This window comes from Odontomachus brunneus, unplaced genomic scaffold (genome assembly GCF_010583005.1).
Source record: "Odontomachus brunneus isolate Ranch 3 - 2012 unplaced genomic scaffold, Obru_v1 Obru_scaffold_024, whole genome shotgun sequence".
NCBI lineage: Eukaryota > Metazoa > Arthropoda > Insecta > Hymenoptera > Formicidae > Odontomachus > Odontomachus brunneus.
This window is the reverse complement of record NW_022639474.1, coordinates 709,075-730,392: the sequence shown is the minus strand read 5'-3', so window position 1 is coordinate 730,392 and position 21,318 is coordinate 709,075. Positions and strand designations below refer to the sequence as shown.

Genomic DNA, 21,318 nt, shown 5'->3' with positions numbered 1-21,318 from the left:
GTGCTCTTTCTGCTTTTTTACTTATTATTTTTTTCTAACTAAAGGTTCAAAGTTAACAGAAAGAGATAAAGAAAAAGAAACAGGAAGTTCGGAAGAAAAAGCATGTTCAAAAAAATTTGAAACGTAGCGAATATCTAACAGGAGAATTTCTCAGGAAAAAAAAATCTCTCACTAGACATCGTTTGCACTAAGAATTACATAAAAAAAGGTGTGTGCTCCATCGCTCTCGGACCGTCCCTTTTAGATCTTTTCAGATCTCTTGGAGGGCGGTGGACGAGAGTCGGCAGGTATGTTCATGCGCTTTGGCGAGCGCGCGCTCTGAGCCAAGGAGACATGTGCGGACTTACCATGGCTGGTGCACGTGTGCGCCTATATGTCACCTAATGCCGCAATTGGACGTCCAGCAGGGACATGTCTACGAAGAGGCAGCCGGCGATGGCAATCGGAGCAGCGGGGCCGACGAGAGGAAAACTTGCGGCTTGAAATCTGCTGTCTCTCGTTCGTTCTCTCTTTCTCGCCGAGTCGTTGCACCCTGCACAGTCAGCACGGATCACCATACGTAAACACACATACACACAAACGCGAAAATGCGCCGACGAGCACGCGTGTGTACGTAAATGCGTGCACTTGTGCACACACGCGGACACAGTACCTCGCGCGCACAGTATCTCCCGGTATCTTTGCCGGATTTCCCGGCTTCACGGCTGACGAGGACTATCCGAAGGATCGCCGCGTGACCACCGACATCGGGTACCGGAGAGTTCGGTGAACCGGCCGGCAGGACACCATCCCCCGGCACAGGAGGTCTTATGCGGGAGAGACCGCGCGTTTGTTCTTACACTGAAATAAAAAGATATGTGGATCGCACGCGAGAACGGCGCGTAGCCGGCTTGTATACAGTTACGCGGCGTAAGAAGGGCAAGAGAAGCGACGGATTTTCAACTTGGCGGACACACCGACTGAGCCCACGACCGGCAGGTAGGTGAGCCGTCGCCCCTCCACCAGGTCGGTGCCGCACCACCACGGCCGCTCACCGTTCTCCATTCTCATTTCCTTCGCTTCACTTGCCCTCACCTCCTTCTCCTTTTCCTTCTTCGACCTCCTTCGCTCCTTTCGTCGTACGAGCGCTTCCCGCGGTTTCCCGCAGAGACGGCTCTACGCGCCGCTCGAACTGGATGATCTCGTGCGTTGTGTGAAAGTGTGCGGCAATAGGTCCTCGCCGTACTCGCCTCTGCGAATATCTTCGTCATATAGAATTCGTAATTTCCGTTCGTTAGCTCCTCGTTAGCTCTTCTCCCGCGTTAATATCTGACTTTATACAAAATATTCGAAATTTATAATCGATCAATAGCGTATTTTTGTAGAATTTTGCTAGGTATAATAGATAACTCTAGATTACAGCGAACATCTTTGCGAACATCTCTATAAAATCCTCGCATTTACATGTACGTCACATTTGAGTCGCGAGGATTCATACGCGCAACACTTCAAACTTTAGATGCATTCACTGAGGATTCTATTAAACGCTCTACGCGTCAAATACAAATTTATACATTTTCTAATGTAAACACATGCTTCTATTATAAAATTCGTTGACACAACAAAAACTAAGAATTTATCTTGAATCACAGTCAATCGTCGCTCGATATTTACAGAAATGTTTACATGTACGAACAAGGTTCGTGTTGACCTTATTAAATCTCACAGCGAAGACTGTGGGCTAATAAAATATCAATAAATGATTTTATCGCGCGCGCACGAAATCCTTACGCGTACAATAAATGCATAAATGATTATTTCGCGATATTTATCGATAGTAAATACATTTGGCTAGGGCACTAGTATCTGCAGTGCCGTCTCTGTCCCCCTTCCTATCATCACACTACCGTGACTTATTAACGTATAAACGGCAGACAATCATTGTCTTCTCAAATTGCGTGATCGGCGTTAACAAGATTATGTTCTGCACAATAACGCATCTTTTGACAAAAGACTATCACGGTCGGACTACGCGGCGCTGCTACCGATAATAATACAGCAATATATAGTTCACGTGAAAGTAATTTAATATAAGCCCAACGTGAAAAGCAGAATCGCGTTTTGAATCGCAACAGCTGTATTAAATTTACAACATTTATTATATCTATATTTAACAAAATTATTATTGCAAATTTAAAAGCATTGCCTTTCTGAAAGAAGACCAATTAATGTACATGAAATTTCAAGATGTTTTTTTTTTGTAAAAATCGTACGTGTCAGCGATAACAGAAAGAAAATAAAGGTTCTTATTATTAACGTGTATATTTAACTAATTCTTATTTCATTGTTGTCTCTATGAGCAATTAATGAGACGCAATGACAGCTTCTGATGTACCATCTTCTGTTTCTTCTTTTTCTTCTTTTGCGACTACAGTATCTTTCGCTAGATATTGTTCAAATTCAACTTTGAACATTTCCGGCAAAGGTGGACTCGCAAGACGAACTCTGTTAAAGTATAATAACTATGTATAATTATGTAACACTTAAGAGTGCGATCGTCACTTTAATACGTATGAATGTCCAGATTACCTTGTAATGAAAGGTCCCGGTCGACGTGGTTTTAGACTATTAATGTCATTGATAATGACAGCGAAATTTTCTTCCAATTTTTGTACATCCATATCAAGCTGAAACACAATGAATTGACTGATGATTATTTTAAGTCGTTTAATTGACGAGATAGATGTAGTTAATACGACATATCTAAGATAGCATGAAGTTACTCGTATGTTTAGAAAAAAACATGACATAAAGAACTTACTGTCCCGAATATAATATCGGCAGTGCCATAAGATTTGAGCAGATCGTGTTGTTTCCCTGTATATCTCACGCCGTCTAAGAATTTCGTTATGACCGCCTTTATATCAGTATCCAAAGTACCTAATAAAATATAAATCATATGATATGCATCACAGATAAAATTCGAAATTCCTATATGTTTTTACTTACCTAATTTAGTGCTAGGAAACTTTCTCTTTAAGATCCCCCTAATTAACAACAAATCAGGCAATAAACTTGGTTCTGATACAATAATATCATACTCTTTCAATGAAACATCTCCTTGCTAGAATAATATAGATTCCATAAACAATGAATTACTGAAAAAATGTAATCTTTACACAATCATATTATGTATGTGTTACATTATAATTATTTTATAAAAACAATAATATTGTCTTATATACCTGAACCTGTTTTATTAAATTTTTCCCACCGTATAAGTGTGCGCCAGAATCTCTCGCAATCTCCTGCATTTCAGGACTTTTGCAAAATGCCACTATTTTTCTCACTTGGCCATGTTCGAATTTGTTTGGTATACACACTATTTGTGTGAAATTATCAACAAATTTCGTTTTTTTCACACCCTAAAGATACACAATTTTATATACGTAACAACGTATACATAACGTGTATATGTAACAAGTAATTCGAATACATATATCTCCTCCTACCTGCATATCCAATTCTACGAATGCTTTTATAAATGCATTTGGTGAGTTATATATAGTGGGATGATGCAGTTCACGATGAGTCTGTACCGCTTCTTCAAATGGATAGATTTTCCATTTATGTTCTTTCATAATCCATATATTATCTACTGGTTCTGTCTGTTGACTATCATCATCTGCAATATCCTTTAAGACCAAGGTCTTCTTTCTTTTAGCTGCACTGTTGGAAATATATAAAATGAAAACGATATGTGTATATAGTAAACTAAAATATGTAAAAGAATATACAGTTATAGGATAAAAGAATATAAGTTATAGGATAAAATATACAATCATAGGATAAAAGATACAATCATATTAATCAGAAATATTATGTACATAAAGTACTTACACTCGTGCTTCTCTCAAGTTATGTGGAATAAAGCCTACTTTCTCAATGACCACTTTGACTTTCTTCTTCCTAGCTTTTTCCCTGGTACCTTTTCTAGCAGCATAATTTCGTGCTTGTAAGAAACCAATTGGGAGGAAATTGTAGCTTGTCACATGCTTGTAGGTTGAGGAAAGACTATTTAATAGCCAGCCTGTAAAAGACAATGTGCCTTCAGATTCTTGAAAGAAAATTTAACATTTTTAGTCTCCAACAGATAACAACTATAATTTGAGAGGTTATGTACATAAAAATCGCTTTTATATGGAAAGACTCTTATTACGGAGATCTTATTGTTATCTATTAGCTAATAAAGTTTAACAAAATTATAAAGCCTCAATGTAATTGTTTTGCCATACATTATTAACAAAATATTAAAAAAATTAAGATAAAATGTATACCTCCAGTAGCTACCGCCATATTTTATCGAGCGAGTCGGAGTCAGTCGGAAAAAGGAATAAACTACGATCTATCGATAACTCGATATTCGATTACGTTTTCTATAAAAGTTTCAATTGTTTTTTCGACGTTTTTAGATAACAAATAAAAGTTCAACGAATTCGTCGAGTCATATTATTTTAAAATAAAATGGTTTCTTGCCTTGCCATTAAATAGTATTCGAAGATACAAGAACGTCTGATCAGGCATTGAGTCATACTACGGCCCCGTTTCGTTTTCGTTCCAGATGGTGGCGCCTCTTAGCGGAGATTTTGGAACTAATTATAAAGTGCCGAATTCGAATTCATATTCATAACTAGTTTTGCGCGATTCACTAAATAGGACGAGCTGGTAGTTAGTTGTATACACTTTTGTATACACTGATATATTAAGAAGAAAGTTCTGTTCAACGGGTCTAAACAATTAATTGTTATTCCAAAGGATAATTCAGAACCGCTACAAACTGCCGTCCTTTCTACTAATGAATCGAGGTTATAGTTCTACTAAACGGCAAGTCAGAAGTACTCTATATTTTCAAGTAATATCACAATAAATAAGACAGACTTTTATTTAAAATGATATAATCTAACTAAAATTAAGAAAATCGTTTTGCCTTTACATATACGTTTCAACGTATTACAAACATTCATTTCTTATATTTGAACGACGATTAAACTTGTATGTTTTTAAAAATAAAAGTCCATCTGACCGTGTAACGAACTGAATGAAAGAAAATTAGTATTTTTTAATTAATTGAATTTGGATAAGACGTTAAATATAAATTCATATAATAAATGTCTTTTGTAAATTAAAAGAATCTTCCCAGACAGCACGAATGTCCAAAATCGAGTCATAAGACGTCTTTAGGACGTCTTTAAGACATTTTTAAGACAATTATAAACTTTATAATCTTATAAACTTGTCTTAAAGATGTCTTATAATTATACTTGTTTTTGGACATTGTGCTGTCTGGGTTAGAATAAAAGTTCTGCGAATTGCGTAGATTTCAAATACTTTAGCGATACTATGTATCTGCCTGTTTCCTCTATTTTTATCTCTGTCTCAATTCTACAGCAATGAAACGTGAAAACGTTTATGAATATTAATTTCAGCACGCTGTTAAATAAGTGATTCTACGAACCTCGGAGATTGTTCGTCTCAGCATTAATATTTATGCTACAAAAAGGAGAAAAATAGTTTCAGCAAGACTTTCACTTGCCAACACGGCGAACGCTGCTTCTGCATGTCGAGGTAAGACGTTACAGGACACCGACACGCATAATTTGTCGCGGGACCATCATCCCGTCGTCCTCTTCTCTTCTCTTCTGCTCGGTGAAGGGTGCCGCGTACGGCACCGGCAGGTCATTAATCGCCGACCGACTCTCGAGCGATGCACATTCGTGCGTGCAGCACGCGTCTCTCGAAGGCCCTCGTATCCCGCGTTAACGGTTGTTCCTTAATGCGACACGGGGAAGGAGAACCGCGTTGAGGGGAGTCCCGTCGTTTCTTCGAGTACGGAAGACACGTCCATTAAAAATCGTCCGGAAGGGTACCGCTTCCGGGCAACTGTCGTTCAGGGTGTTATACACTCGAAAGTGTGCTGTTTAGGACAAGGAGAGATCGACAGACGTACAATTTCTTTGTTGAAGTGAATCAGTTCTGAGGAAGAACTTCTAAAAGTCTTTTGGTTTGAAGAGATAAAGACTGTACGACAACACAAAGAGGTTTCTGAGGTTACCGGGGATTAAGATCCGATTCGACGCGCAGGTAAGCCTGAAAATAACATGCTTTGCTATCGCGTTGTCTTTTACGTCCTTTTAGTCTCTTTAAACTCGTCCTTCCACATTCTTTGCGGCCGGAGTATTTTTGTGACTTAAAATAACCGCGGTCCTCGACAGGGTATCCTTTTCAAATTTCCGATGTCCCGTCAAAATATTTGTAATTGAGGTAAAAGTGTCAATACTCGGGCACGTGTCTAATCTTGAACATTGTTCCGGTTTTATAAACACGAGTATCCAAACTTTCAACATAAAAAAGAATATATATACATTTATTCTATGTTGAAAGTTCATATATTTATAAAGACCTAAACAAGAATATCCAAGATTAGGTACGTGTCCGAAAATTGACATATTTATCTTTTACAAAAGATAATTTTTTTCTGAACTTTCTTTTCCGCAAAATAATCTGTCGGACCTTTTTTTCTTGTGACTTGTAACAGTATATATGTGAGTGGATACAGAGCTATTTAATAAAAAAATGTTAGTAATACTTACATAATTACAAAATAACTGTTGAATCGCCAAAAATATGTATTTTAAAATTTGAAATTATATAAATCAATACAAAAAATGTATATACACGTGCTATTAAAGTTTAACTGTGTGGTCACTCGACCGTATGTAGAACCTTATTTCAACTGAGAAATTTAACTAAAACCTGTTTTAAAACACGACACGGTTGGTTGGATCTTGGTAGTCGATTTGATAAGATTCAAGTTTTTGATAAATTTCACTTCTTGGTTAACTTTAATTAAAATATCCATGTAGCCTTAACGAATGATAATTCAGAACTAAAATTCATGTAAATTAATTGCTTATAAAAATATGTAAGAAATTGTACTACGATATTTAGATATAACGCTCTTAGAAATTCATTGAGGATGTCTGTCGGTTATTTGAAGATTCCTTTGAAATGTGCGTATTCTCTCGAGAAGTAAATTTCTGCAACGGTAAAATATAATATTCATGGTTCAATTTCCATCTAAATAAAATTCATCATGATTTCTGTTCGCGGTTACTACTCACGCTCCTCTATATTTACGTTCCACTGAGAACACACTGCTTTCGCAATCGAGTCAGAACAGTCAACAGTTATCTCTGAACATGAAATCGAGAAGACATAGAAACATCAAGTATCGGACTCTATCGATACGTTATCTTCACGACGTTAATGTGCTCGCATTGTAAATTTCGTGTCCAATAAAACAAGTCATATATTTCAGGTCGAAACAAACGAGTTATCGATTTCATTGTTGGTGTAAAAGTGGTAATGAACGTGTGATAACTTTTCAGAAGGTATGTTCAGAGAATTACATTATTTCATTTACTTCTTTCAGAACTCGTACTATCCATTATATCTTTTTGCTTCTCGTGATATTTACGAAACGTCCGTTTCAGTAGAATTAATTTAGCACTGCGTCGATGTGCAATCTATAACAAGAAACGTACATTTTCATCACGTTGATTTCAAAACTATCTTGTTACCCTTGAAATATCAGCAACCTATCATAATCAAATGTCATTACTTGTGATGCAACATATCGGAAAAGTATCCCTTTGTCAATCGAGACAAAGGCATACTTTTTCCAAGCAAGGCGATTTAGTCACTTGTCACTTGTTTAGAATTCCAAGTTCTTTAAATTTGTTTTTATTAAGACTGTGTTTCAAAATTACTGTAGGTCTGTTCTTTTTAGCTGAACTGTCTGAACTGGTGCAGACTGGGGCAATAAGTTAGAGTGAAAAAAAATATATTTGTCTGGCTCTAACTTAGTGCATCAGTTCAGCCAATTCAACTAAAAAGAATAGATCTTGTGACAGCGCTGAAAATCTATAGCATACGTGACATAAACTGTAGATTTTCAGTGCTAGCAGTGAATATTGGAACACAGCCTAAGAAAGCAACGCATTAATGATACAATATGAACGAAAAAGCGAATCTAGTCGGTGTTTAATTCTATTGAAGAGAGAATCCGAGCGTCTTCTTCACGAGAAAAAAACAAACACAATAGACAATACGAGTTCCGAAAGAAATGTAATTGAAATAATTCAGTAAGTCTTTGCCTCCTTCACACCGATAGATTAATTTTGCATGCACTACGAAGAGAAAAGAGACACAAGCCATTTGTTGTATTAAATTAAGAATAAAAACGAGCGGCATTCAAAGACAGAACGTTCTTCATTAACGACAATACACTCTGGGATTAATTAGTTGTAGATCCGCTAAGAGGCTCGAAACGGTATCTCGTTCAAACACCGTCGTTTCTGCACATGTGTGTCGTGGCATCGGCGATAATGACGTGAAAGTGCATCCACAACGTCGCCCCAGAACAATTGTACTCTGCCCGGCTACAGACCGTGGGAGTAAATTGCTGTAAACTCTTTGGCCGCTCTAAAAGCTGATCCTGTCGCGAGATCGCGCGTGGTTGTCTCTTTAAATGTCTCGGCGGGACACCTGTTCGAGATTTGCCGTTACGACGTGCCGCCGTCGACGTATTGAACATTATAAATGTCACTCATACACGTCGCGCGATTACTGATAATTGTACAGCTCCGCAACTATGTCCGACAACGTGCGGAATTATACGCGCTGTGAAATTATAACAGGTAAATTCGAGGCCGACAGAGTCGCGCTTCCGCGAAAGAAATGTAAGGATAATTATAGTTGATGCAAGGATAATTGTAGTTGATTAAAAAATAACTAATAATTAATGTAGCAGGATCGTTGTGTTTTACACGTCTTGTTGGTGCAATTACACTACGAATTCCGACGTATTTGAACGCGAAACTATGAAGATACGTTTCTCGAGACCAAGAAATTGAATTGACACAGTTTGAACAAACATGTTCCATTAAAAGCCACTTTCGGCATGTCGCACCGATGCACTTATTACGTGCGGGGCGATCTACGTAACGGTTTACACGTGATTTCGATCTTTACGCACGGTTGCACAAAGAAACGTTGTGGCTAACGAGCTGGAGGGTCTTCTGTCGAAATATCCTCCTTTTGGAAGAGTATGACATGTGCTGGAGGTATATAATCGAGATATCTGCGCGCTGCTAGAAGAGTTTAAGGAAAAGGTAGATGAGAAGTTGAGCAAAATAGAATCGAATCGAACAATAGATAGAGGTAAGAGAGCCGGCGGAAATGAAGGTAGACGCAAGAAGAAGATGACGAGTACGGTCGACAGACGTGATCGGAGTTGCGGTCAGAAGAAATAAATCAGCCGGAAAAGATTATCTAAAGACAAGCAAAGAGTCGGAAGCTACAAGATAGCGGCATGAGCACGGGAGCAGGAAGAGGTGGACGAATACACGGGAAGAGACAGGGAGAGAATCGGGGTAGATGAGGGACAGGCGTCCTTGCTCCGGACTAGCCTGTAACTGTGCTCTCGCGCTCACGGGCGCCGTGGAGAACCGGTAATGACGTGAAAGTGCATCCACGAGCGAGAAGGCAGGCGGGCAGGCAGGCAAGTAAGCAAACAGGCAGGCAAGCAGGCAGGAGAGGCAGGCCACCGTTCTCCTAGCAGTCTCGCCTCGTCCAGGACAATCCCCTGGATCGCGGTTGGCCCCGTAGCTGGAGAAATTGTCTGCCTCTCGACGATCAAAGTACTCGGCTGACCGAGGTGGCGAACGTCTCGTTCGCCGCGCGATCGCTCAGTCGCCTCCTTTCCTCGAGTGCGTTTTCGCCGCAGCTGCGACCCAGCCGCGCTGCTCGCTCGCTCGCTCGTTCGCACCTGCGATAGTTTCTACACCGGCGACACGTGTGACTCGGGACGGTGCTCGCTTTCCTCCGACGAGGACACGGAGACTCGGAAGTGCGGGATTTTGTGAGAAATCAGCGAGATCAGTGTCCGACCGAGTTTATCGTCGATCAGAGTGATTGTTGTAGTCTTCCGTTGGATGATTCAGGTACGGGCAAAGGGATGGAACTACCCCCGTTGTCGTTTTCCCGCGAATTCCGAGTGCTCACGGTATGACAGCAAATATCAGGAATGCTGCTGTGGAAAAAAAGTTTGATCGGATGAATCAGTTTCTGCGGAAACACAAACGATTCAGAAATTCCAACTAACAATTGTCAAAATTCTGTTTAAGTGTGTTCAGCAGAAATCTTGAGAATATTTATATTAAATTCTGATAACTTAAACCGGAATTCCTGAATCGCTTATACTTTATAAGAAATTGAGATTTATCCAAACACTTTTTTTTCCATGTGCAATGTGTAATTCATGCGACACACATATTGAAAACTATTTTATATATGTTTCATATTGAATTCAAATAAAATCTGCAGCTGAAATGGATATTAGTTTTATAATCATATCAGGACATTATCTGATATATATATATCAGTCTTATGTATAGATTTGTAAAATGAGAAAGTACATACATAACAACGTGAAATGTAACGGTATCAACTTTCACTGCGCACCTGTCTAATTATTCTTAAAAAACAACATTGAAGAACTGAGACGTTTGGAATATTTAAAACAACAGATAAGGCTAGAAGATTGATATTCCTTAAAAGAAAGGATCGTTCACAGATTCCATAAAACAGACATGATTTAGAGGTCTCTAAACTATCGCATTATATCTGCTCGTTACGATCGGAATGTTTTATACATGAGAATGCATCGGCGTCTTCGCGTAGGACTTGCGTGATTCTCATCTTCTTTTATGGTTATTCAATCCATATATCGAACCATAATTTCTATTCTGAGGTCAATGTGATTTAAGATGTGTTTTAAAATTGAAATGAAACCAGTTATAACACGAGAACAATGTAAATGAAGAGAAGCAATTTACTTATTTTTTCCAAGTCTTACACAGTGAAGAAGATTATATAAAGATATTTTGCAATCCTAAACATGTAACGTAATTATGTCATATGCAGTTTCCAAAATTTTACATAAACGTTTATGTCATACTCTCCGCTAACCGTGAAGAATCGCATTAAATTGTTCGATATCTTCCTGTGTGCAAATCGCGACATTTAAACATATTAATCACACGACATGTGCCGCACATATATAGCTTACATTAAAAATATTATCAACAATCTATTCTGTAATAGTTCATTATTTTATAAAATAATGATAAGTTTTATTAATAAAATTTGCTTACATACGCGTCAGAATAAGAGTCTGTGTTTCGAAAGAATTACTGAACCACAATCGCAATGTCCGAACTAATGAACAGATTAGTCAATAAAGTTCTTCAATCCGCTGATCCAAGAAACAAAGCGAAGTACCGGAAGTTTCAAAGATGGCAAAACGATTGTATTGTTTATGTGTTTCCTCCACGATACACGCGCGTTCGACATACTTCTCTATGAAAAAGTCCATAAACTACAGCCACTTCCCAGAGAAAAATTGCAGCAGCCACTCTTTAAGTATGCCTTTTTTACAGGGGCGATCAAGTCGCTAATATCTCCGTTTGGAAACGAGAAGCCGGAATCATTAAGAGGCGCGAGGGAAATGCGCTTTGACGATCCCTAATTGCGCTAAAACTCGGAAACAGACCGGAACAACCGGGAACACAGTGGAAGATCGTCGACTTCGAGTGATCATTTGAGATCACCGACGATCGTCGCTCGAGGCAGCGAGTTCACGATGATCCTCGCAGCCAGCCACGTCCTGGAGGAGCGCTAACGAAGAGCGTGAGGAATCGCAGGCAGAAAAATGACCGTCGCGATGGAGCACAAGCGGAAGAGCTCGTGGGATTCGAAGGTGAGATTCGTACATGTGGCGCACTTTCCCCGCGTCATACGTACTTTCTTCATTATGACGTCGCGTCATTAATTAGGGAGCGTGCCCTGGCGCGAGAAAACGTCGCGTGCGAGAAAAAGTGACAAGTCGAACAGGAATGCAAAACGTCGGACCGCGCATTGCTGATCTCAACAAGATTAGACACGAGTTTCAGACAGCACGCAAAAGATTCTATGAATATTCTTATGAAATACATATGTTTTTAATTCCAGAATATTCAAATCGAATGTTCTGAGAATATACGTATAATATTATATGAGCGGAGACTCGTATATTTACGATAGAAAAAAATGTACTCAGAATATTCGCAAGGTTTATTTTGCATGTGGAATACATTCATGTAACTGTACAATTTTCCTAATGTTCCAAATAGCAATATGCACTTTTACAGCTTAGCAATGATACGTATCTACGAAATAAAATATTTAAATTATTCCTTTATTGTAACTGTAAAAGCGAGATCGATGTGATTAACCTACATTTTGTAAATATTCGATGCACACTCGCAGAACATTTGTAGTTGCGTCATTCGAACGTAAAACAGTGCTTTTAATACATTCATAGGATATACAAATATTCATAAACAGTATTCATAAAACATTCATGGAATATTCCTGTGCTATCTGAGAGTGATGAGACGCTGCGTGCACTCGGAACACTTTCTAGTCTCTTCGGGATCGATTCCTCTGGGGCTGGCGAGATGCCTTGCAACATTCTAACATCTCCAGATGCGCTGAGATAAAGGTGAACGCGTGCGAACAACAATTCAAACGTGCACTTTCGAACGCATTGCATGTAAACCTCGTGCACTTTCTTCGTTTGTTTTTCGCACTTGGCCTAAGCCTTATCGATTAGAAAACGCTGCACGAGCAGAAACCACGAAACGACGCACTGTTGCGTCTGCATCTTCGTACCGACCATAGCGTTGTGTTTTCGTCCCGTTCGTTGGCGTTTCATAGACTTTCCACACAATTACTCGAAGAATAAGGTATGTAATGATAGTTATTACTTGTCTCGCGTGAGATTTACTCAGATTAAAAATTGAAGTTAGATCTGAGTTTTCCAGCTGAAACGCGTGATATACGTGGTATTGTATTTGCAAAAGCTACTCTACTGAAAAAACTTACATCTGGCTCTAAACTTAAATATGAGTATCTCGCTTGAAGCGCAGTTTCAAAAGAAACGACTATTAATACGAGTTTAATACGAGTTATAGTCGTCACATGGGGTCCTTAAGAGAATATTATATCCAAAGTAGACTTTTCTTATATTTTATAAGAATCCAAAAACCTAATTAAACAAAGAAAATATTTAAATTCTCAACATAAAAGATATAAAATAATTTTTTATATTGGAGTCTCTTAAAATCCCATGCGTCGACTCATGTTCGAAAAGTAGCGCGACGACTGTAGGGTTAAGGTCTCTACATTAATAGTCGTTACTTGAAACTTTTCTCAAATGAGATACTCGGACTTGAGTTTCCAGTTAGATGAGAGTTCTCAGTTGAACCACGATTACAGATATAGCTAGATGATATAATTCAACTGAAAAACTAATTCTAAATGAAGATCTGAGTATCTCACATGAAACAAGTTCAAAGTAACAACTATTAATACAGAGCTCATATTAATAATCATTACTTGAAACTTATCCCGCGTGAAATACTCAGATATGAATTTAAAATTACAGTTTTTTTTTATTTTTTACTGTTTTACAGTTTTTTACTTGAATCACATAATATATACGACGTTATATTTTCAATCGCGATTCACGTCTGAAAGATTCACATCTAACTCTAAGTTCAAATCTGAGTGTCTCACCTGAAGCAAGTTTCAAGCAACGATTATTAACATGGATATACAACACTCACTGTTTCAACTATCGTCTAGAAATGAATCGCGGGCGCTGCAGGATGCGGGAACAATCGCCAGATGAAAATAACGGCTCTCCCATGACTCTCGCCGCTTCCAGCCGCGGCATGTTCGATTCGATGTATCGTTCGTGGCGCGACACCAACGAGAAAGCGCGCAGTTCTGATTATTTAATTAACTCTCTCACGACAGAGCGCAGCGGCATTATAGTATTTTTCGCTCGCGTGCAAAATGAGCGAGGCTAATTTTGTTCCTGGAGATCACACCGCTGCGATCTACCGGTTGTAAGAAACCGGCGTCCTTTCGAATGAATCAACCGGCACCGCGCAATAACCACGGTGAAAGTCGCGTCGCGCGCGCTGATGCGCGCGCGCGTTGATGCTTCTCTTCGTCCTTCCATTAATTTCTCCGATTAATTCCTTTGTGACCTGTCGCGACGCAAAGAACATCGTGAGGCCAACAGGCTGCGTTGTCGAGGGAACCAACCTTGAACTCCTCAGGATCAATACTCCCGAAAACTCTGACGACTTCTCGATCCCGGATATTCCATCATCGGTGACAGGGATTATAGTATGCCACCACGTCATAGTAAATTGCATACACTAAGAAAATAAATATCTAAGAAAAAAATATTTATTTTGTGGGTGCTAAGAACGTATTTAAAATAAAAGTATCAATGTCTAGACACTAATAACACTAGTACCTAACTTTGAATATACTTATTGTTTTAATCTTTAAATATGAATATTTAAACTTTTAATTTAGAAAATATTGAATATGTACATACACACGTACATATATATATATATATATATATATATATATATATATATATATATATATATATTCTTTAAATATTTTTTTCTTTCAATGTATTTGAAAAATAAAACAATATCCAGAGTTAAATACCAATGTGATTAGTGTCCAAGCATATTGTGCTATTACTTTATTTATACTAATATAAAATATTTTTCAAACAAAAAAATATATAAATTTTCTTAAAACCTTAATTTGCGTGAAATTTATTGTTTATTCTATTTAAAGAAAAGAATTTAAATTTAAGCAAATAACCCAGGTAGCAAGGTGACGTCTAAAGACGTCATTAAAACGTCATAGACGTCTTAATGACGTCTTTAGACGTTATTTTGCTACCTGGGAAGTTATTAGGAACTACCGAATAAATATTTCTAATTTTTTGAATATTTTTTTTCTCAGTGTATAATTAATTACGTTCAAAAGTTTTAGTCATTAGAGAAAAAATTAGAAATCAAAAGAGAAAAGGTTTGCAAATTACATTTTTTATCATATATATATTTTATCATTGGAAAATACGGTATATGAAACAAGTACAGCAGTCAACATGTTAAACAGAAACATTGTTCTTATTCTCTGTAAACATGTCAAACGGAAACACTGCTTTTACTCTTTATAAAATCACACAGAGTTGAGAGTGTAGTATACGTTAACAAGTCGTAGATTGTTCAAGAACCAAAACGGGGGACCGTTCAACCTTGCCCTCCATCGTTGCTGTCCGATGAACGTTTGCGCGCGTTTCTTCCGCGACGTGACTTCGCAGAAGGAACCATCGGCGATGACGAATCGTTCTCCAAAAGCCGCTGTCACTCATGTGAAATTGTTCGCCTTCTGGAAGAAACGGTGGAATCTCAATGCCTTCTCGTGCGCTAAACGACCGCTAGTTTTCAATTGAAGCGACCATGTCTAATTCGCAAGATTCGCTTCGTTGCTAATTGCAGGACAATAGAGCGTTCACGCTTATACGTGGCTAATTGTGTCACGCTGCTCGGTCCACCTTCCTGTGACTGTGCCGTCTGGCACATATCCATCTGCTTTTCATCTCCAGACCGATTGACCTTGTTCTCCAATGACCCCAAGCCACATATACCGCCGGGTACCTACGCACGTGGCAGTGCTTTAACGAAGAACTAGGCTGACCGGAATGGAGAACGATGCGTTAGGTGGGTTGGGTCGCCTGGGTTGGGCCGTCGTCATTTGCTCTATTCCCGATACCGTTACTTCACGAACACCCGATCACACTTGGCATTCTTGAAAATAGCGCGCGCGACGCTTGTCGCTGTCTCGTCGATCAAACTGAGACGACAAGCAGCAGCGGTAATCGATCATCGCTCTCGAGGATTCAACATCGAGAAGTATCTCGTCGATGATCTCATATACGTGTCGCTCTTCCTCACTGAACTAATGCACGCCAGGCGTCAAAAGAGTCTTAATATTTATATGCCGTTATTTTTTCAATTTTATATATATAATACCGTACCAGCAGCTTTAATTATAAATAAATGATCATAATTATATATATATGTGTTAGATAGGAATCGTATCTTTTCTTTTTTATTTGATCTTTTCCTCGGAATATTGTTTTTCTGCAAAAATCTAATACTAATACGAATTTTCCTGTTTATATATATATATGTATATATATATATATATATATATATATATGTGTGTGTGTGTGTGTGTGTGTGTGTGTGTGTGTGTGTGTGTGTGTGTGTGTTTTAAACATTCTAATATTAAATTAACACATAAAAAAGCAATGAAAATTTTTGAAAATTATTTAAAAAATGATTTAAAATTACAGAAAACTATTTGATTAATTATTATAACATATAATTATTATAATATATAATTATTTAATTATTATAACAATAAACAAGATGTATTTTTTCTAAATCACATACACACAAACACACATACAGACACACGTTTAATTATATGACTAGAGTTATATAAAGAACGAGATAAAGATAAAGACTAGAGAATTCAAAAACTTGAAAGACACTGACTCATCGAAGTAAATAAGCAAAAAATTACCAACAAGAAATAATAGTTTGTGGATAAGATAACCACTATCGTTTTTTTTTATGACCGCTTTTTGCCGAAGGACACAGAGCTGCTCCAAGAGCTGAATATCACGTGGACGTGGTGTAAACGAGCGGATTGTAATTTAAGACGGTCAGAAACTCGTTCCTAGATTCTTACTCTTTTGGAAAGGTAGTCTGTCGTCGTTTGGTATAACGGTAATAACGGTCAAGAAAGCCACGAGAGAGAGAACAGTAGCTCGAATGACGCGCTATAGATTCTTTCCACCGGTCACTGACACTGACTCTCTTCACAGTTTGACACTCGGCCAACTTTGTTTTCTGGCTCAGCCAGCGCGACAAAGGAACTTCATCTTTCCTACTCCATCTTTTCTACTCTCTCGTATCACCGTTATTCGACGTGTCTGCGATTAATTCTATCTGCGCAACAATATTATGAACCGGTTACGCGAAAACGCATATACACGACGGAGTAATTCACGCTCATTATGAATCATTACCCGCGCGGCGCACGTCTTGCGTGAAAAATAATTTTCGCGGGAGAGAAAAGAATAAGAATGATCTGCATTTCTTTGTCGGGGTATAACTGGGTCGAGTCGAAACGCATTGCACAATACTTCCGCCGCGTTTCAATTAAGAGGCTAGCTATTTACAAAGTCAGAAATCGTGCGCTAATATCGTTAAAAGGCCTTGCGGCGCTTTTACCGTGCCTCAGTAGCGCAGCTGATCAATTGAGATGATTCCCCGAACAATCATGCAGAAACGTCCTTCTTGCGCGAACGTCAATTCTTACGCGAAGCTCCACATCGAGGATTTCTCTTGGCACGGTCACGAGCCGTGATCGATCTGACGCGTTTTCTCGTTAACGAAGCGGATGCAATTTCTCGTCATTGGAAGAGCGGCTCGCGCGAAATCGGCCGGCAACGTTTTCAACAGTCATTACGCATCGGCGGTTTATTAGCGAGGCCCGTTGTACCGGAACCAGACGCGGCCGCCCGCTTAAACTCTCGCGAAAGTCCCCCTCGTGGAAAGCGCTTTTCTATCGGCGGGGTCCAATTTTTCCCCGGCCTTGAAGTCATTGACCGCGCCTATTAACGGAGGAACTCGAAACGCCCGCCAGTCCGAGCGTGTCGCAATCTCTTCCTGCAATCGCTGCTACCGAAGCACTGCGTTTATCCGCGCTGAATTCTACTTTCCAATCTGGTGCGTCCAAGATCGGATCAGCTCGTCTCAAGCGCGAAACGGCTCATTATCGGGATCGGCATGAAACTCACAACTGCGGTCAACCACGTCCATTTACCTAGCATTTGCATTCTCCCTCTCCTCCTGCCATCTCTCTCTCTCTCTCTCTCTCTCCCTTCCTCGTGTACTTTCTTTCTTTCTTCTTTTCCTCCCGAGATAATGGCTCGTTCGTTTGCTGCACCGTTGCGGATTCGTAGGTAACGCGGTAATATGCGCTCGTGCACTACGCTTTCATTGTGGCGGTCGTTTTAGGGGAATCCAGTTCAAGTTGGAGGAGGAAGTCCGCATTCGTAGCCCTGTTTCGCCGCTGCATTTAGGACGAAACGTAGTGGTCATCTGACTCCACGCGTTTTATTTCTCCAACGCGTGTCTAGCGTGAGATAAAGCGTGAACGTGAGATGAAGAGCCTTTCTATTTATTTATATCTCTCAACAGGACAGTTTCCATGTATCGAGTCGATTAAAATGTTTGTCGGTTTGAATTTTGAATTAAATTTAAGTTTGCACATACATTTAATAGAAGCAAATCGCTCATCAATCCAGGTAATCCATTACTCGGTTGATGAATAATTTCAACCGTTGTTGTCCATAATATTTGCGGATGAACAATTCAAATCGCTTATCAATTATTGAGTAATTATGGATTACTTGATTAATGAATATTTTACTTCCATTAAATGCATTAAAATCAAGTTTAATTCAAAGTAAAAATTTAAAATAAATTTAAATGAAAGAAAGTGAAATTTAAGTCGAAATACAAATCAAACCGAACGTTTTAACGTATAATGCACGCATAATCTAACGCATAAAACAGATATTATCGATATTGATGCCTGTATTGCACGTGTGTAGTCAGCAAGTCATACTTAGCGCTAAGCGTTAGCAAATTCTACCTATTTTACATTATGTTTCTAAAGAAAAGATTAGTACTATCGAAGAAAGAGCTTTCTCTCAAATATTGCGATTTGTTTCTTATGGTGTTGCTCTATCATGATTTAATATATTTTTACCGTAACTTTTTACCGTATTATACTTCTCTGGCGCGAATAGACAAGTATCTTTAAACGTTTAAAGGTTTCTTTCCTCATAGAAGTCTGACTCTCTTGACCTTTTCGCTTTGTTGCATGAGCGGCTGAAGAATTGCCGCATATCTTTATTTCGCAGCACTCCGACGCATCCATCGATTTGCTTGTTATTCCGTTTAGAGTTTCATGGTTGCGCTTGATTTGCTCTTTATTATTTCACTCTAAAAACCACACGTGTAACGTTCGCATTGCATAAGAACGAGAGAGTTTTTCCAGTATTGGTACAAACGCCAAACTCGGCTGAAACGACGCAGAGGCACGGTGCGCGAACTTTCGTTCGACTTTCGTAATGTCTTTCGCACTATTGTTCGGCAAAGCCACCCTTTTTGCCATTATCGCAAGCCTTACGTAACGATCAAACAATATACTCTCAGTTTTCGTTGGCAGCAAACATTATTCACAGATTATCCAGTTGGCGTCAAATTGTTAATTATATTTAAAAAATATTTCGCGTCTTGTCTCCTTTGTGTTCTTTCACAAATATTCTTCTTTAAAAGATTAAGATAGATTTCCTCTTAAATATCTGAATGCAATTTTACATTCCTCCAATATCAAATAATGAGAGATATGTGTGTTCTTTTTGAAAGAAAAATTGTCTCACTCATTCTTTAATATTTTTTTCTACGTTTAAATTAATTTCACGATAATTGGTTGTGTGTATGTGTTGTATTTTACTGTGAATTGTATAAAAAATTTAATAACAACAATATCACTGATATTGAGCAATCGTAACGCAACGTTATGTCAGAATCGATGAAGCGAATCGAAGAAAAGTCCTACACGCGGTTCGAGCATTGTGCGCGAGACTGATATCCACAAACGAAAGGCAATTTCTCGCATTCAGTTCATCGTGTGCTATCGCCGGTTTCATAACGGACGTGGATACAGCGCACATTTTTACAAGTCTCTCTTATGTAACGACATAGTAAAAGGGACTTTTCTACCGACTCGGCTTTGCGGTTTCGCGGGGAAACATTTTGCGCGCACAGAGCTATCATTATATGCGCCACGAGTATCTCATACTCGAGGAAGACATATCTTACAATAACTTATATAATATGCATATGAAAACATGTATTACGTGTATGTGTGTGTGTATCGGCGCATTAAATCACGATCAATCAACCAGATCAATTTAGAATGTTGCTCGCTCACGAAAGTTTCTCACTCTTTGCGCAAACGATTACTTTGTTAACTGCCCTCCATTAATTTTAATATGATTTACATGTTGTGCCGCGTGATTTATAGAATAGATCAATATCCAATCTGTATGCGCAGTTTAATCCAATCTTATTCAATGTTAATCTCCTCGGGTTTTTCTTGAATCGCCGGATTTGCTCATCCGCGGTGGACGCTTTAATAGGCGCGGAGAATTCATTAAATCGCAACCTTTAAACGCAGTTTAACAAACCCATATCCAGTAATTGCGGGAACGTATCAGTGCCGCTTAACTAACGTAATTAGATAATGAATGCTCGTGGGCGTGCATCGCAGCACGGAAGTGATTGAAAATAAAGTTCGAGATAATATCTCGTTGTATGTGCCCGTTGGGGCAACCACATGTAGTATGTGTTTGTGTTTAAGCATAGTTCCCGTACACGGGTCGCGTGAGAAAATCGGGTCAACTCTCACGGGCGCCATTCGGATATTTATTATTACCTAACGTTTAGATTGCCGCTTGTACTTTTGTCTTCCGGCGAAATGAAACGATTAAGGATACATTTTCCTAAATATTAGTATAATTCAACGAAAAATAACGCAATTGAACTATATTGCAGATTAATAGTTCTCATTATTCCGAGGATGGATAATTCAGCAAGGGTTATTCGTTGATTTGCGTTATTCTCAAGTAAGCTGTGTTCTGTAAAGAGAGAAGAGAGAACTTGCATTAATTTTTAATTAATTAATTAATTTTTTAAGCAGTGCAAACAGAGCCCGCTATTCTACTTTAAATTGTTTCAGAATCCCATATACTGAGAGGAAAAGTTTTTTAAAATTAGTAAATATTTACTTATGTGGTATGGAAGTACTTAATGGCGCGCATATTTACTTAAATCCTAATTCTTTTATTTAAATAGAATAAATAATTGCTGTTACGAAAAATTACGATTTTCTTAAGAGGTTGTAAGAAAACGTATATTTTTCTATTTAAACAGTATTTTATATTAATATAAGTAAATACGCTACTTATATAACCTAACTCTATCAAATAAATATTTACTATTTCTTATATATTTTGCTTAGCTATCTGCGTCCAAGTACAACAAATTTTACGTTTGAAATGTGTCTTAAATTTCTTTTTGTATCTCAACAATCTCTCTCTCTCTCTCTCTCTCTCTCTCTCTCTCTCTCTCTCTCTCTCTCTCT

The 21,318-nt window shown here is 38.5% G+C and overlaps 3 protein-coding genes across 10 annotated transcripts in view; 1 reads left to right on the top strand and 2 right to left on the bottom strand.

Annotated features, from left to right (window-relative positions):
* LOC116842358 (cadherin-99C) overlaps positions 1–1,962 on the bottom strand; it is a 157,605-nt gene extending 155,643 nt beyond the window's left edge. The window contains exons 1-2 of one of the 4 annotated variants that reach the window (XM_032811462.1): positions 1,075–1,962; positions 348–840 (exon numbers count right to left, since the gene is read on the bottom strand). In XM_032811462.1, coding sequence (XP_032667353.1) covers positions 348–350 — 3 coding nt within the window. In that variant the 5' untranslated portion in view covers positions 351–840; positions 1,075–1,962. Of the gene's footprint in view, positions 1–347; positions 977–1,074 lie in introns of those variants that run through there. The other 3 variants (XM_032811463.1, XM_032811465.1, XM_032811464.1) reach the window with 3 other exon arrangements.
* A 182-nt stretch (positions 1,963–2,144) lies between these two features.
* Positions 2,145–4,473, bottom strand: LOC116842366 (39S ribosomal protein L1, mitochondrial). The gene is made up of 8 exons (XM_032811488.1): positions 4,317–4,473; positions 3,880–4,069; positions 3,492–3,708; positions 3,225–3,404; positions 2,989–3,103; positions 2,801–2,919; positions 2,569–2,666; positions 2,145–2,484 (listed from the first exon to the last, which is right to left on the bottom strand). The coding sequence occupies exons 1-8, from the start codon at positions 4,333–4,335 to the stop codon at positions 2,343–2,345; spliced, it is 1,080 nt and encodes a 359-aa protein (XP_032667379.1). The 5' UTR covers positions 4,336–4,473; the 3' UTR covers positions 2,145–2,342.
* Positions 4,474–5,715: 1,242 nt separating this feature from the next.
* The window catches only part of LOC116842362 (atrial natriuretic peptide-converting enzyme), a 28,606-nt gene continuing 13,003 nt past the window's right edge, over positions 5,716–21,318 (top strand). The window contains exons 1-2 of one of the 5 annotated variants that reach the window (XM_032811480.1): positions 5,716–6,120; positions 11,541–11,860. In XM_032811480.1, the coding sequence (XP_032667371.1) occupies positions 11,813–11,860 (48 nt within the window). In that variant the 5' untranslated portion in view covers positions 5,716–6,120; positions 11,541–11,812. Of the gene's footprint in view, positions 6,121–6,446; positions 6,464–7,248; positions 7,431–9,625; positions 10,106–11,540; positions 11,861–21,318 lie in introns of those variants that run through there. The other 4 variants (XM_032811483.1, XM_032811482.1, XM_032811477.1 and 1 more) reach the window with 4 other exon arrangements.

Coding starts and splice junctions, on each gene's coding strand:
- LOC116842366 (XM_032811488.1), bottom strand. Junction 3,104..3,224: donor ATTTAATAAAACAGGTTCAG/GTATATAAGACA, acceptor ATATTATTCTAG/CAAGGAGATGTTTCATTGAA. Junction 2,667..2,800: donor CCGATATTATATTCGGGACA/GTAAGTTCTTTA, acceptor ATTGTGTTTCAG/CTTGATATGGATGTACAAAA.